At 31.4% G+C, this 11414-nt stretch overlaps 5 protein-coding genes across 7 annotated transcripts; 3 read left to right on the top strand and 2 right to left on the bottom strand.

The window, feature by feature from the left end:
* The first annotated feature begins 400 nt into the window (after window positions 1–400).
* On the top strand, window positions 401–1832 carry LOC115883843 (histone H2A.V). The gene is made up of 4 exons (XM_030902253.1): window positions 401–550; window positions 685–762; window positions 875–988; window positions 1231–1832. Exons 1-4 carry the CDS (start codon window positions 548–550, stop codon window positions 1426–1428), a joined length of 393 nt encoding a protein of 130 aa, XP_030758113.1. The 5' UTR covers window positions 401–547; the 3' UTR covers window positions 1429–1832.
* Window positions 1833–2160: 328 nt separating this feature from the next.
* Window positions 2161–4059, top strand: LOC115883841 (cysteine and histidine-rich domain-containing protein). 3 transcript variants are annotated; one of them, XM_030902250.1, is made up of 6 exons: window positions 2161–2177; window positions 2338–2692; window positions 2779–3026; window positions 3090–3398; window positions 3457–3651; window positions 3706–4059. In XM_030902250.1, exons 2-6 carry the CDS (start codon window positions 2614–2616, stop codon window positions 3904–3906), a joined length of 1032 nt encoding a protein of 343 aa, XP_030758110.1. In that variant the 5' UTR covers window positions 2161–2177; window positions 2338–2613; the 3' UTR covers window positions 3907–4059. The 3 variants fall into 3 exon arrangements, with proteins under 3 accessions (XP_030758110.1, XP_030758109.1, XP_030758111.1); XM_030902251.1 differs by lacking the exon at window positions 2161–2177 and having other exon boundaries at window positions 2297–2541; window positions 2597–2692; XM_030902249.1 differs by lacking the exon at window positions 2161–2177 and having other exon boundaries at window positions 2295–2692.
* An 829-nt stretch (window positions 4060–4888) lies between these two features.
* LOC115883840 (WD repeat domain phosphoinositide-interacting protein 4-like) lies at window positions 4889–6898 on the bottom strand. The gene is made up of 8 exons (XM_030902247.1): window positions 6685–6898; window positions 6558–6632; window positions 5938–6130; window positions 5704–5884; window positions 5434–5642; window positions 5273–5377; window positions 5100–5224; window positions 4889–5051 (listed from the first exon to the last, which is right to left on the bottom strand). Exons 1-8 carry the CDS (start codon window positions 6734–6736, stop codon window positions 4942–4944), a joined length of 1050 nt encoding a protein of 349 aa, XP_030758107.1. The 5' UTR covers window positions 6737–6898; the 3' UTR covers window positions 4889–4941.
* Window positions 6899–7533: 635 nt separating this feature from the next.
* Window positions 7534–8592, top strand: LOC115883842 (60S ribosomal protein L19). Its single transcript, XM_030902252.1, has 4 exons — window positions 7534–7603; window positions 7834–7940; window positions 7999–8162; window positions 8221–8592. Exons 1-4 carry the CDS (start codon window positions 7599–7601, stop codon window positions 8542–8544), a joined length of 600 nt encoding a protein of 199 aa, XP_030758112.1. The 5' UTR covers window positions 7534–7598; the 3' UTR covers window positions 8545–8592.
* Window positions 8593–9665: 1073 nt separating this feature from the next.
* LOC115883913 (protein MAK16 homolog) lies at window positions 9666–11262 on the bottom strand. The gene is made up of 8 exons (XM_030902342.1): window positions 11116–11262; window positions 11018–11064; window positions 10725–10868; window positions 10482–10664; window positions 10293–10422; window positions 10070–10237; window positions 9940–10014; window positions 9666–9878 (listed from the first exon to the last, which is right to left on the bottom strand). The coding sequence occupies exons 1-8, from the start codon at window positions 11128–11130 to the stop codon at window positions 9711–9713; spliced, it is 930 nt and encodes a 309-aa protein (XP_030758202.1). The 5' UTR covers window positions 11131–11262; the 3' UTR covers window positions 9666–9710.
* Window positions 11263–11414: the final 152 nt, after the last annotated feature.

The raw sequence follows: 11414 nt of genomic DNA on the forward strand, positions 1-11414 counted from the left end.
TACATTTTTTACACGTATAAAATAGTTTTTTACGTTAGGGTTATGACCAACCTTTAAGATTTCAAATTATTTTGCAATTCAACATCTCAAATATTTTAAAATATTGAACGTCTCATAAAATTCTTACAGGTTTTTCAACAAATTAATAAAAGTTAATACAACATTGCGTAATTATTTAAAAGAATCAAATTACTTTTCAGACTCTGTATAACATCTTAGGCTGTTGAATAAGGAACTAAACTAGTGGAATTATTCCCTTTTAAAGAGATTCTTTTTTATAAAACAGTTATGTTAATTTTTTCCCTCCAAATTTCAATTGCCCAAGGCCGAAGCCACGCTAAACACAAGCGTCCTCTCTCGCCCAATCAATCGATTAGCGTCCGCCATTACATTTCCGCTTTCCCGATTGGCCCGCTGATACCACGTGACCGACGTACGCACGCGCGCTTGCATAATACCACCGTTTGGCGCGCTCACGCTGATAAACCGTATTATTCAGGTTTTGTCGTTTGGTTTGACGTTGTTCACGAAATTTTTACAGTAAATAATGGTAAGTTTTGCCGGAAATAAATACAATTTTGGATTTTTTCTTTGCGGATTATGTGAAGGACACCTCCACACATCCGCTGAACAAATTTTGAGAGCTGTAATACTAGAAATAAAGGGAATTTTTACTGTTTTCAGGCAGGCGGTAAGGCTGGCAAAGACAGCGGCAAAGCTAAAGCCAAGGCGGTATCTCGGTCAGCTCGGGCCGGATTGCAGGTAAGCTTCCATATTTAATTCGATTCGTGCGCTTTTTACTTTTTTATTTAACTTTTGTTATAAGTTTTTTTCTGGCTTTATTCGTCAAATGAGGTTATGTTTTTGTATCTAGTTTCCAGTGGGCAGAATTCACAGGCATCTGAAAAATCGCACCACCAGCCACGGTAGAGTAGGTGCCACGGCAGCCGTTTATTCAGCAGCTATTTTGGAGTATTTAACCGCCGAAGTGAGTTTATTTTATCGTTTAATTATTAACTAATAAGCATCCTGTAAAGATTCAGTTTGGGGATTAGAAATTTTTGATAAATTTTGGCGGGAAAAGTCTTAATCCCGCGTCAACAGGTAAAAGAGATTCCAAACAATTGAAGTTTTCTCTACAGTATCTGTCATTTAGTTCTAAATTTCCTTTTTCTACTAGTTTTTAAGAACCAATTTTTGATATATTTGTGTAATGAGTTATTATTATAGGTATTGGAATTGGCAGGCAATGCCAGTAAAGACTTGAAAGTGAAGAGAATTACGCCGCGTCACTTGCAATTAGCCATTCGAGGAGATGAAGAATTGGACAGTCTGATCAAGGCGACCATCGCAGGAGGTGGTGTCATTCCCCACATCCACAAGTCTCTGATCGGCAAAAAAGGAGCTGGCCATTCCCAGCCAGCATAATTCGGTTTAATTTAAATTTAATAATAGTTTTAACCCAACTAAAGTTAAGAAAATGTTTTGTATGTGTCGGTAATGTGTTTTAAGATTGTTGAGCACATGAACATCTATCATATACATATATGTATGGTAAATCTTGACATTTAAATGAAAATTATTACACTGTTAAATACATGATAACGTTTGTTTCTGTATAATTGACTATAATGGAGTAACTCTATTTTTATTAGTTCTTGTTGGAAACAGATTGTGTCGCTTAGGAATTATTTGTTTCATGTGCCTTGTACAACGTTTTGTTTTAAATTTGTACAACTTAGATGTAGAGACTTGTAGGTATTTGTTCAACATTTCATTTAAAAAAACTTGTGTTCATTTCTTTCATTAATAAATAAATACTTTTCTAAATATTTTTTATTTCAATATAATTCCTCTATTAATCAAATAGCCAGTCAAGAGAAAATACATGACAGTCAGAATTGTCATTTTACTATACAGGTATATAACTAGAATTATGTGTCAAAATATTTCCTGGTTTGTTGAACAACTATTACTAACTATGGACAAAAACACTATCAAACTGTTCTGGGAGATAATAAAATGTAACTTTGACAGACAACATCCAAAATAACAACCAATAGTTTGAAGTAAAATGACTGTCATTTTTGTCTGTTTTCTTTTATATACTTTCGCTGGACAAACTATAGGTTATACAAGAGATCAAGAAAATTAATATTCAAGCTGATTTAACTCCTGTGGGTAGAAAAAATAAGAATGTTATTTTCCTTTATTTATTTATCATACAAATCACACTATACAACACTTTAATGCTAGTTGAAGTGTTTATTATTTCTATAAAAATATTTTATTTTAATACAGTCCAAGTTTTTGACACATTGATTTTTGAATTTTCAGACATTCCCCATGTTTCCCAATTTTCAAGAAAATTCTTGAAGCTATTTGCTTTCAGTTTATTTTACCTTGGAAAAAGTCAGGTTCTATATTTTCTTTTTGGGAAAATTAATAAAATTGAACTAGTTATGGTAAATTCTAGAAGGTTATTTTGTCGACCAGAAATGGTCTATTATTAGTTCGCAACGTTGGAATTGACGATCAAAAGTACGTTTTTGCGAGAAAATTTTTAGTTTTCTTTAACAAAAGCACGTTATTATAGTGGAAATTTAACTTATTATGCCTGGAGACGAAAATTTACTGCAATGCTACAACAGAGGTTGTGGCCAGAAGTATAGTCCTGACAATAATAAAGAAGGTAAAGGTTAACAATGCATTTTTTGTTTTGTAACGAATTAAAACGAACTTATTAACACAACTACTGATTGTATTAATATTTTACAGACTCCTGCGTCCATCACCCAGGCCTCCCAGTCTTCCATGACGCCTACAAAGGATGGTCGTGCTGCAACAAGAAATGCACAGATTTCACCGAGTTCCTTAACATTAAAGGCTGTACCGTATCACTGCATTCTAATATTAAACCACCCGAGCCTGAAAAACCTAAACAAGATGTTCCTGATGTCAAGGTTGTACAAGTGAAACCTATAGTGCCTACTGTGTTAAAGAGGCCCCCTTTTGATACACCTTTAGTAAGTTTATTAGATAAATTTTGCATATTCTCTTAATTATTCATGGTATCTAATTTATTTTAGGTAGATATAACTCCAGAAATAGCACCGTCCCTTCAACAACAGCTAGAAAAAATTGAGCAAGTGTCCGATGTTAGTGCAAAGAAAGATACTGAAATTGCAATAGGAACAAATTGTAAAAACGGTGGCTGTACTGTTTCATACTCGGCAGATTCAGCTCTGAATGACTCTCTTTGTTTACATCACCCCGGAGTGCCTATTTTTCACGAGGGTCTGAAATTCTGGTCGTGTTGTCAAAGGAAAACCACAGACTTTAACGCTTTTTTAAATCAAGAGGGATGTAAAGAGGGTTCTCATGTTTGGAAGAAAGAAGTAACCTAACTAATGCAGGTGGGTATATGCAGAAAGTAAAAATTTATTTTATTTTTAGGATAATGATCAAAATAAAGTTCAATGTAGGTGGGATTACCATCAAACAGGTCCTTATATGGTTGTTTCAATATATGCAAAAGAATATAGTCCGAGCAAGAGTGTTATAAAATTGAACCCTATTCGTTTATATGTAAATCTAATATTTCCGAAACAGAACAATGTGAATTTTGAGCTTGATGTCGAATTGAGAGGTGTAAGATTTGTTGAATTTTCTTATTTTTCTTGTATGTTATTTATTTATTTTTAGATTATAAATGTGGCTGAGAGTAAAATAACTATGTATGGTACAAAGGTGGAAGTAAAGTTAAAAAAAGCTGAAGCAGGTAGTTGGGCTAAGTTGGAATCCAGAATTATAAAGAAGTCCGAGTCAAAACCACTGCCAAAAAAAGTAACAACGCCAGAAAGCTTAACGCCCAAAATCGATGCAGTTGATCTAAGCGATTTATAGAATTTTATTTTCATTAACGAAATATAGTAGTAATCAATTTTGCTATATTTTTTCACAGAATCAACTTAGTTTTAACTTATTAGCTACTGGCTGTTATTGTATAAGTTGTATACAAGTTATTCTAGATTAAAGAAATAAAATTTTGTAAAAGTTTTTGCATTTTAATTTATCCATACTGAAGGGAAGTATTATTTAAAGGAAAAGAAAGAGCTTTTTAAAGATTGGAGTGAGCTCTCTCGAAATAGCGGGTCACCTTGTATAGAATAGAAAGAAAAAAATTATGTTTTCTAAAAATCTAGAAAAATATAAATATACATTTGTTACGCAAAAAACGCTTTTTTACTTGCGTAATAAAATTAACGCAACACATCCATTATTCCATAGAAGAGTTTCATAAAAAACCAGTTTTATTCTTATTCTATGGATAGATAGATGTATCATGGATCATATTATCTAATTTATATATGATATGAAAAGATTCTTCATAATCTGTGGTTTAACTTTGACAGATTACATAACCCTACCTAACCTCGTTAAAAGTTAAAATACAAAAATATTTTTATTTCTAAATAAATAGGTATCATTAAAGTGTAAATATTAAACAGTTGTTGTCGAATGGCTATATTAGTTGGATGGAAATATACTGCCTTAGTAGTTGGCGTAGTGGGAGGTATAGCATTAGCGGCATATCCTATAATTGTGGACCCTATGATTAATCCGCAAAAATGGAGTGAGTTTCATACATATTTAGATTTAATCAGTTAATATTCCAAATTGAAACTGTACATTTTTAGAGGACATTCAAGAAAAGACGAGAGCAAATATAAAACAAGAGGATATTCAGCCAGGAAGTAATACAATAAATATTTTTTGATAAGATATTAGTTTCTATATCCTATATAATGTTTTAGATATGAAAGTGTGGTCTGACCCATTTGATAGAAACAAAAAGAAGGAATAAAAGAAAACGTAGTTTCTTAAGTTGTTATTTATGTTATATTGAACATACTGAGTTTTATTAGCTTATAATAAAAATTAAAATACATCGTCGTCGTCGACATCTAAGAACACATCATAGGCCTCCATATGGCATATTCCTTCTGAACTAAATGCGTATTTGTGAAAAGTTCCATCCAAACATAGTGCTAAAAACCATAAATATAAAATAGAAATATTACATAGGATTATCTTACCATAAATTGAATTGTTTGGGCCGAAGGCACATATACAAGCAGATTCTGTTGAAACAGTAAAAGTGGCCAAAGACCACTGAGAATCCCCATATTTTCCTAAAGTTCCTCTAATGGTTGGTGGTAAACTTAAAAAAAAATAATGTAAAACAAATAAAAATAAATGACTAACTAACCTAGATATCCTCTTATTTAAATTTGTATCTTTGATAGCAAAAATATGTACTGTGCCTTTATCGCTAGAGGAACACAAAAAGTCAGAATCTCTGCTAAAATTGATGCTAAAAAAAAGAAATATTGTAAAGTTTAAATTAATTTTGTTTTAAATATGATTTACCAATGTATAGCTGCAGGATCTGTGCCCCTTCTCAATTCTATCAGTTGAGTTCTGCTAAAAGTATCCCAAACTCTTATCAGAGTGCCTTGTACAGAAGCCGTAGCGATTCGTGTCCCTTGCTGATTGATTGCTATACAGGCAAGTTCGCTTTTATGCGCCTGTATGTAAACTGGAGCAGATGAGTAGCTTTGAACAGTACTGGAGAGATCCTTAAAAAATATATGTTGAATTATCTTTTATAAAGATTAAAATATTAAATATAAAACTAACAACAAACTGAACACTACCCAACTTGTGGCCAGGAAAGACTAAAACTTGTTTCTGCGATGAAGTCAAAGGACTAACTTCACACAGGCCTCTAAGGTTCTGTCTTGTTTCAACACAGAATAACTCCTTTGTTGGATGGAAAATTGAAAAAATATGTATCTTATTAACTAGGGCAACTATCAGTCTGAAAATAATATAATTTTATTTGTGTTTAAACCAAGCTATTCCTTGTTTTACTTGTCCCTTCTTAATCTAACTGCATTGACCGATGAAGCAAATTTAATTTCCATTATGGCTTTTTTCTGTACATCGTCAAAAATGTGAAGGATATTGTCTGGGATTTTGGGCCGTGATCCTCCTGAAACTATGGCAATGATATTTGTTCTAAAAAGCATCTCGCATATTGAGAGACTTCCAACTGTTTCAATATCTAAAAAATTTAAAAAAATGTAAGTATATATTCACACTGTGTGTTCGAGGTTTGGCAAGAAACAAGTTAAAAGCCACATTAAAAATCTTTCTAGCAAAGAAAGCCTTTTATTCATTAGAAGAATTTTACAGATCCGATAAAGCTGTGTTTATAAGTCTGATATCTAATGTGTAATATTTGTTGTTTGTATATATTAATTCTATCGTTTTTTATTTCTTCTATGTATTTGCTTATTTTACTTAGTTAAGATCTTAGTTTAATTGTAGTATTATCTTAACTGTAATTATATTATTTTGGTGTGAAATATTCTTATTTGACAATGTTTCCATGCCTGTTTGCGCTATTTTATGTGTTTTTATTGTAAACATTGGAAATAAATAAAGAAATATCTATCTATCTATCTATCTGTAATTAATTTTACACTGACCATAATGTGATTTCTCTACTAAAGGTTCCAAATTGTAAATCCTAAGTCCACTTTCCATAGATGCCGTAAAACATCCTAAAGGATATGTAATTAGATCAATCTAAATTCAAAATGAAATGTAACATACCTTGATCCTGATTAAATCTTAAAGCTAGTATTTTTCTTTCGTTTGTTGCCATGTTTTAAACTAATTACGTACAGATTGCATTCGATATAATAAGTTAATTGCTTAAATTTACAAATTTGCACGATTGACTAGAACTACTGTTTCTACAACGAAAATAAACAAAGACTTAAAAATTAATTTCATAAAACGCATAAACAACGTGTTGACATGTTTATTATTTAGATAACCAATAAAACACAAAGCAATAAAATCATTTGTCAAGGTTGCCATGGAGATTTAAGAAGATATCAAATTGAAAAAGTTAAAATTGAATTATTTTGAACTTAAAATTCTAATTTTAGGGACAATTTAACTCTTTTAGATGACGATAAAGAGGTGTATGTAGAAATATATTATAAAATTTTTGTTTATTAAGTCGTAATTTAAACGACTACCAGCCATGGACTTTAAATTAAAATAGTATTAAAATATTTTAAATAGAAATATTACAACAATGTAAACTTAAACATCTCTAAGAGAATTACATTACTTTTTATGTATATATTTCATATTTACATGAAAATATAGCCCCAGGCCTAATAAAATACAAAATAATCTTTGAATCATAAAATAATCAACGGTACAACTGATACAGTATTACTGGTTGTATAACTGTCAATTTCTGTTAGACTTTTTTATTTTTTGTCAATAAGCATTCTGAATATCCCTTATGAGAAAAGTTTTGCACTTATAATTTCAATATAACTTTTTATACTCCCAGAAATGACAGGACTTAACTTATTTAGCAGCCAAAAATCTCCAAAATTTATATTTTTTGTATATCCCTCATTTTTTGATAGTTGACAGCGGTTGACAGTGACAGTTGACAGATTAGTTTCCTTTTCGCGAAGCACGTTGTGGAGTACGTGTGAAAAATGAGGTATGTTAAATAATTACAATTATTTCCCTTAAAAACCTCCTAATTTTTACATTAATCCCCCATTTCATCAACATTTTACCCGTTTTTTAACTTTCTTTTGCAAAGGTCTTTGTTTTTGATCGATTATTTTCAGTTGCACAATGTATTGTCAACACAACCTTTCAGGAATTGAACAATCCTTTTTTATTCGTTATACCTTCGAATAAAATGTAATTTTATTGCTTTTTCAGTTCCCTTAAACTTCAGAAGAGGCTGGCAGCCTCTGTTATGAGATGTGGCAAGAAGAAGGTTTGGTTAGACCCTAATGAAATCAACGAAATTGCCAATACTAATTCAAGTATGTATAGCATATGACTTGATGGTCAATTTAAGATACATTTTTTTATTTTAAATAGGACAAAACATCCGTAAACTTATCAAGGATGGTTTGATCATAAAGAAACCAGTAGCAGTCCACTCCAGGGCTAGAGTGCGCAAAAACACCGAGGCTCGTAGAAAGGGTAGGCACTGTGGTTTTGGTAAAAGGAAAGGTACAGCCAACGCTCGTATGCCCCAAAAAGTAAGTGAAAAAAGGACACTTTTTAGTTATTTATTGTAATTATTAATTTTTATAATAGGAACTATGGATACAACGTATGCGAGTCCTCAGACGCCTTCTGAAAAAGTACAGGGAGGCCAAGAAAATTGACAGACATCTATACCATTCCCTGTACATGAAGGCCAAGGGTAACGTGTTCAAGAACAAGAGAGTCTTGATGGAATACATCCATAAGAAGAAGGCAGAAAAGGCCAGGGCTAAGATGTTGGCAGATCAGGCCAACGCCAGGAGGCAGAAAGTAAAGCAGGCGCGGGAAAGGAGGGAGGAAAGGATTGCTACGAAGAAGCAGGAAGTGTTGCAGAATTATCAAAAGGAAGACGAGGCAGCAGCCGCCAAGAAATAAGTTAGCATAGGTGTATGTTTTATTAAATAATAAAAATATTTAAAAATGTGTATTATTTTTATTTCTGAAATTTTAAATGCCACATACACTCTTTTATGTCAATGCCTGATACGTCAAAGCATATTAATAACATCAGAATAACATAAAAGTGAACAAATTTGGCAGTGACGTTTTAAAGAAATATTTGATCAAAGTAATTGCATTTTGCAAACAATTTGAATGGATTCTAAATAGTTTTATGGTTCTGTACATCAAAAGAAAAAACGGAACTTTTGTTGTCTGCCTGACAAGACTTGAAGGGTTGCAATTAAACCATATACTTAGGTCTACAGCCCCTTGAACGTGTGAAAACATCAAACTTCCAAGTTAACGTAAAAAACGATACGGCCGTTTATGCCGAAAAAAAAACGTAGCTTTTGGCATTCTCAAGGGAATTCAAACTAAATATAAAAAAATAATTTATTAAATGTACCTAACTATAAAGTGCATATTCTATAACTTCTATAAGAAATGTTGATGTCCCTATTTCAATAGTATATTATAATATACAGGGCGTTTCAAAAAACATGTGCCATCTCTCGTGAGGAGATTCATCACGTAAAAGTAAGATTCTGCTTTGTTTCGTATCTTTAAAAATCTAAGTATCTAAAAAATTATTTGCTATAGTTTATCTGAAGTCAGTTGAAATAGATTGGGACTCTTAATTTCAGCACTGTCTTTGATCCTCGGGATAAAGGAATTAAGAGTCTCAATACTTCTTATTCCAGCTTATATTTATTTTCAAAAAATTCCTGTATTGATTGCTTTGAAATAACGTGTTTAATGTCTACAGACGCCATGCAAAAAATGACAGAAAATACAATTTGACCGTGAATTAAAGTAATTTGAAGACAACTGTCACTGTCAGATATTCCCTCACTGGCTTTGCTCACTGGACAGACTTTAGCCAAACTTATGTTTGTTATGAACTACACCTATTTAAATTGTCAATTCAAAAACTATCTCTTATTTTTTTGTTTATTAAAAATACAGATAGGCATATAATAAATTTTATTTTATAGCAATAGCAATCTATGAATGGAAACAAACAGAAGAAAAAAAAAAGAAAAAAAAACGGTTTCTAAGATAGAAAATAGTTTATTTACAAATAAAATTATTTTTTAACATTAATAAGTAGGCACTTTCTGAGGTGTACTCATTGTTTCTACTTCATATTCAATTTCAACTCTAGGCCTGGGCGTTTTCTTTGACGTCGATCCACCTAAAGACTTCTTCCTGGGTTTACTAGGTGGAGTCTTCTTATTCTTCGATGATGAACTTGGTGTAACTGCATCCTGAAATTTTTAAATCAAGTAATAAAAAAAATTAGAGGAAATTTATAATATAATATCTTACTTCAATATCAGATCCTTCAGAAGATTCAAAACTGCTGTCCAGATCAACATTCTCAGGTTGGCCACTGTTGCTTTCCTGTAAATAACAATCTTAGATTATATTATATCAGTTTAAATTAAATTTTATATACCAAATCACTCTCGTCATCAGAATCGGCTGCTATGTATTCAACTGCATCATCTTCTCCTTCCATTTCAAGCTCTCGTTCCATTTCAATCTCTTCTTCCTCATCTTCAACTTCATTTTCTTCTTGTGCCTCATCAAAAGCAGTTTGTGGAATATTGTATAAATCTTGGTACTGAAATCATTTATTTTTCATACCTTTTCAAAAACATTATATCAAAATTACTCACAACTCCTTTCTTCAGCCTATCCAAAAGTGTTTTTTCAACACCCTTCTCTATTTTAGCTGCTATCAATGCTTTTTCTTCCCTTCTCTTTTCTCGTCTTTCAACATTTCTTTGTAGTGGTACAATTAATTTTCTGCAAAAAAAGTTTTATTATATTTTCAAATTCAAGGTAACAAATTTAAAAAAACATACTGTCTTCTAAGTTTCAACTTCCTCATTCTAATAAGGTACTGTGTTATTTTAACAAACCTCTGTTTGCATTTTGATTTAATAAAACCCGGCCAGTACAGAAGGTTTTCATTGATCTGATGAATGGCCTTTTCAAAGTTCCTAGAGAGTTTAACTTTTTCCCATAATTTTTTGGGAAATGCACACCTGTTTAAAAAAAATATAATAGTTTTATTCTGAAAAAACTGTATAAATAAAGAAAATTACCTTTCTGCTGTTTTCATATAAAGATAAATGATACCTTTTTCTTCTCTAATTGTTGCATACTGACTATTCGCTAGTGGACACGATGAACGATTACATAAACCGGTTAAATTGTATTCATTTCGACACATTTTTTGTGTTTTTGTACTAAAAAATAAGGAATTACAATGTACCAAGCAGTTTCTTTTTATACATATCAATTAACGTAATTGGTGTTTAGGGAAAAGAAACAAAACTTTCTTTTATCAACTTTAGAGTGAATTAACATTAAGTTTACAACAATATTGAGTACTTACTTAATTTTATAGGAACAGAAAGACTTATTGATAACACTCCATACAACCTGAAATAAAGTTTTTTTTTAAATTGTTTATACATAATTTTGAGTACCTACGTCATCGTGCTGCATCTTCTAATATTCTAATTGTTTTTAAAATCTATAATTAATACGGAAACTTAAGGTATTTTAATTGTTATAAATTTTTAAAAGTACAAAATATAATAAGTGACATAACCTCAGAAATTACGCGTGTTGAGCTGTCACATGTCACATAGCATAGTGGTCAATGGATGACAATAAATGAGGCGTGTTCAGAAATGTTTTTTTATATATGATTTTCGGTATGTCATATTTTCTTATTCTTCTTCTTGATTAGTTTTATGGTCTAAGCTGCGAGTACTATACGGCCGATG

Source organism: Sitophilus oryzae, unplaced genomic scaffold (assembly GCF_002938485.1).
Source record: "Sitophilus oryzae breed Bouriz unplaced genomic scaffold, Soryzae_2.0 scaffold_2006_pilon_pilon, whole genome shotgun sequence".
In the NCBI taxonomy this organism is placed as follows: domain Eukaryota; kingdom Metazoa; phylum Arthropoda; class Insecta; order Coleoptera; family Curculionidae; genus Sitophilus; species Sitophilus oryzae.

Coding starts and splice junctions, on each gene's coding strand:
- LOC115883840 (XM_030902247.1), bottom strand. CDS start 6,736: ATGGCAACAAACGAAAGAAAAATACTAGCTTTAAGATTTAATCAGGAT. Junction 6,131..6,557: donor AGTAGAGAAATCACATTATG/GTCAGTGTAAAA, acceptor TAAATTTTTTAG/ATATTGAAACAGTTGGAAGT. Junction 5,885..5,937: donor GTTAGATTAAGAAGGGACAA/GTAAAACAAGGA, acceptor TATTATTTTCAG/ACTGATAGTTGCCCTAGTTA.
- LOC115883843 (XM_030902253.1), top strand. Junction 763..874: donor CAGCTCGGGCCGGATTGCAG/GTAAGCTTCCAT, acceptor TTTTGTATCTAG/TTTCCAGTGGGCAGAATTCA. Junction 989..1,230: donor TGGAGTATTTAACCGCCGAA/GTGAGTTTATTT, acceptor TTATTATTATAG/GTATTGGAATTGGCAGGCAA.
- LOC115883913 (XM_030902342.1), bottom strand. Junction 10,869..11,017: donor TTCTGTTCCTATAAAATTAA/GTAAGTACTCAA, acceptor CTTATTTTTTAG/TACAAAAACACAAAAAATGT. Junction 10,423..10,481: donor AAGTTGAAACTTAGAAGACA/GTATGTTTTTTT, acceptor CTTTTTTTGCAG/AAAATTAATTGTACCACTAC.
- LOC115883842 (XM_030902252.1), top strand. Junction 7,941..7,998: donor AATTGCCAATACTAATTCAA/GTATGTATAGCA, acceptor TATTTTAAATAG/GACAAAACATCCGTAAACTT. Junction 8,163..8,220: donor ACGCTCGTATGCCCCAAAAA/GTAAGTGAAAAA, acceptor TTTTTATAATAG/GAACTATGGATACAACGTAT.
- LOC115883841 (XM_030902250.1), top strand. CDS start 2,614: ATGCCTGGAGACGAAAATTTACTGCAATGCTACAACAGAGGTTGTGGC. Junction 2,693..2,778: donor TCCTGACAATAATAAAGAAG/GTAAAGGTTAAC, acceptor AATATTTTACAG/ACTCCTGCGTCCATCACCCA. Junction 3,027..3,089: donor CCCCTTTTGATACACCTTTA/GTAAGTTTATTA, acceptor AATTTATTTTAG/GTAGATATAACTCCAGAAAT.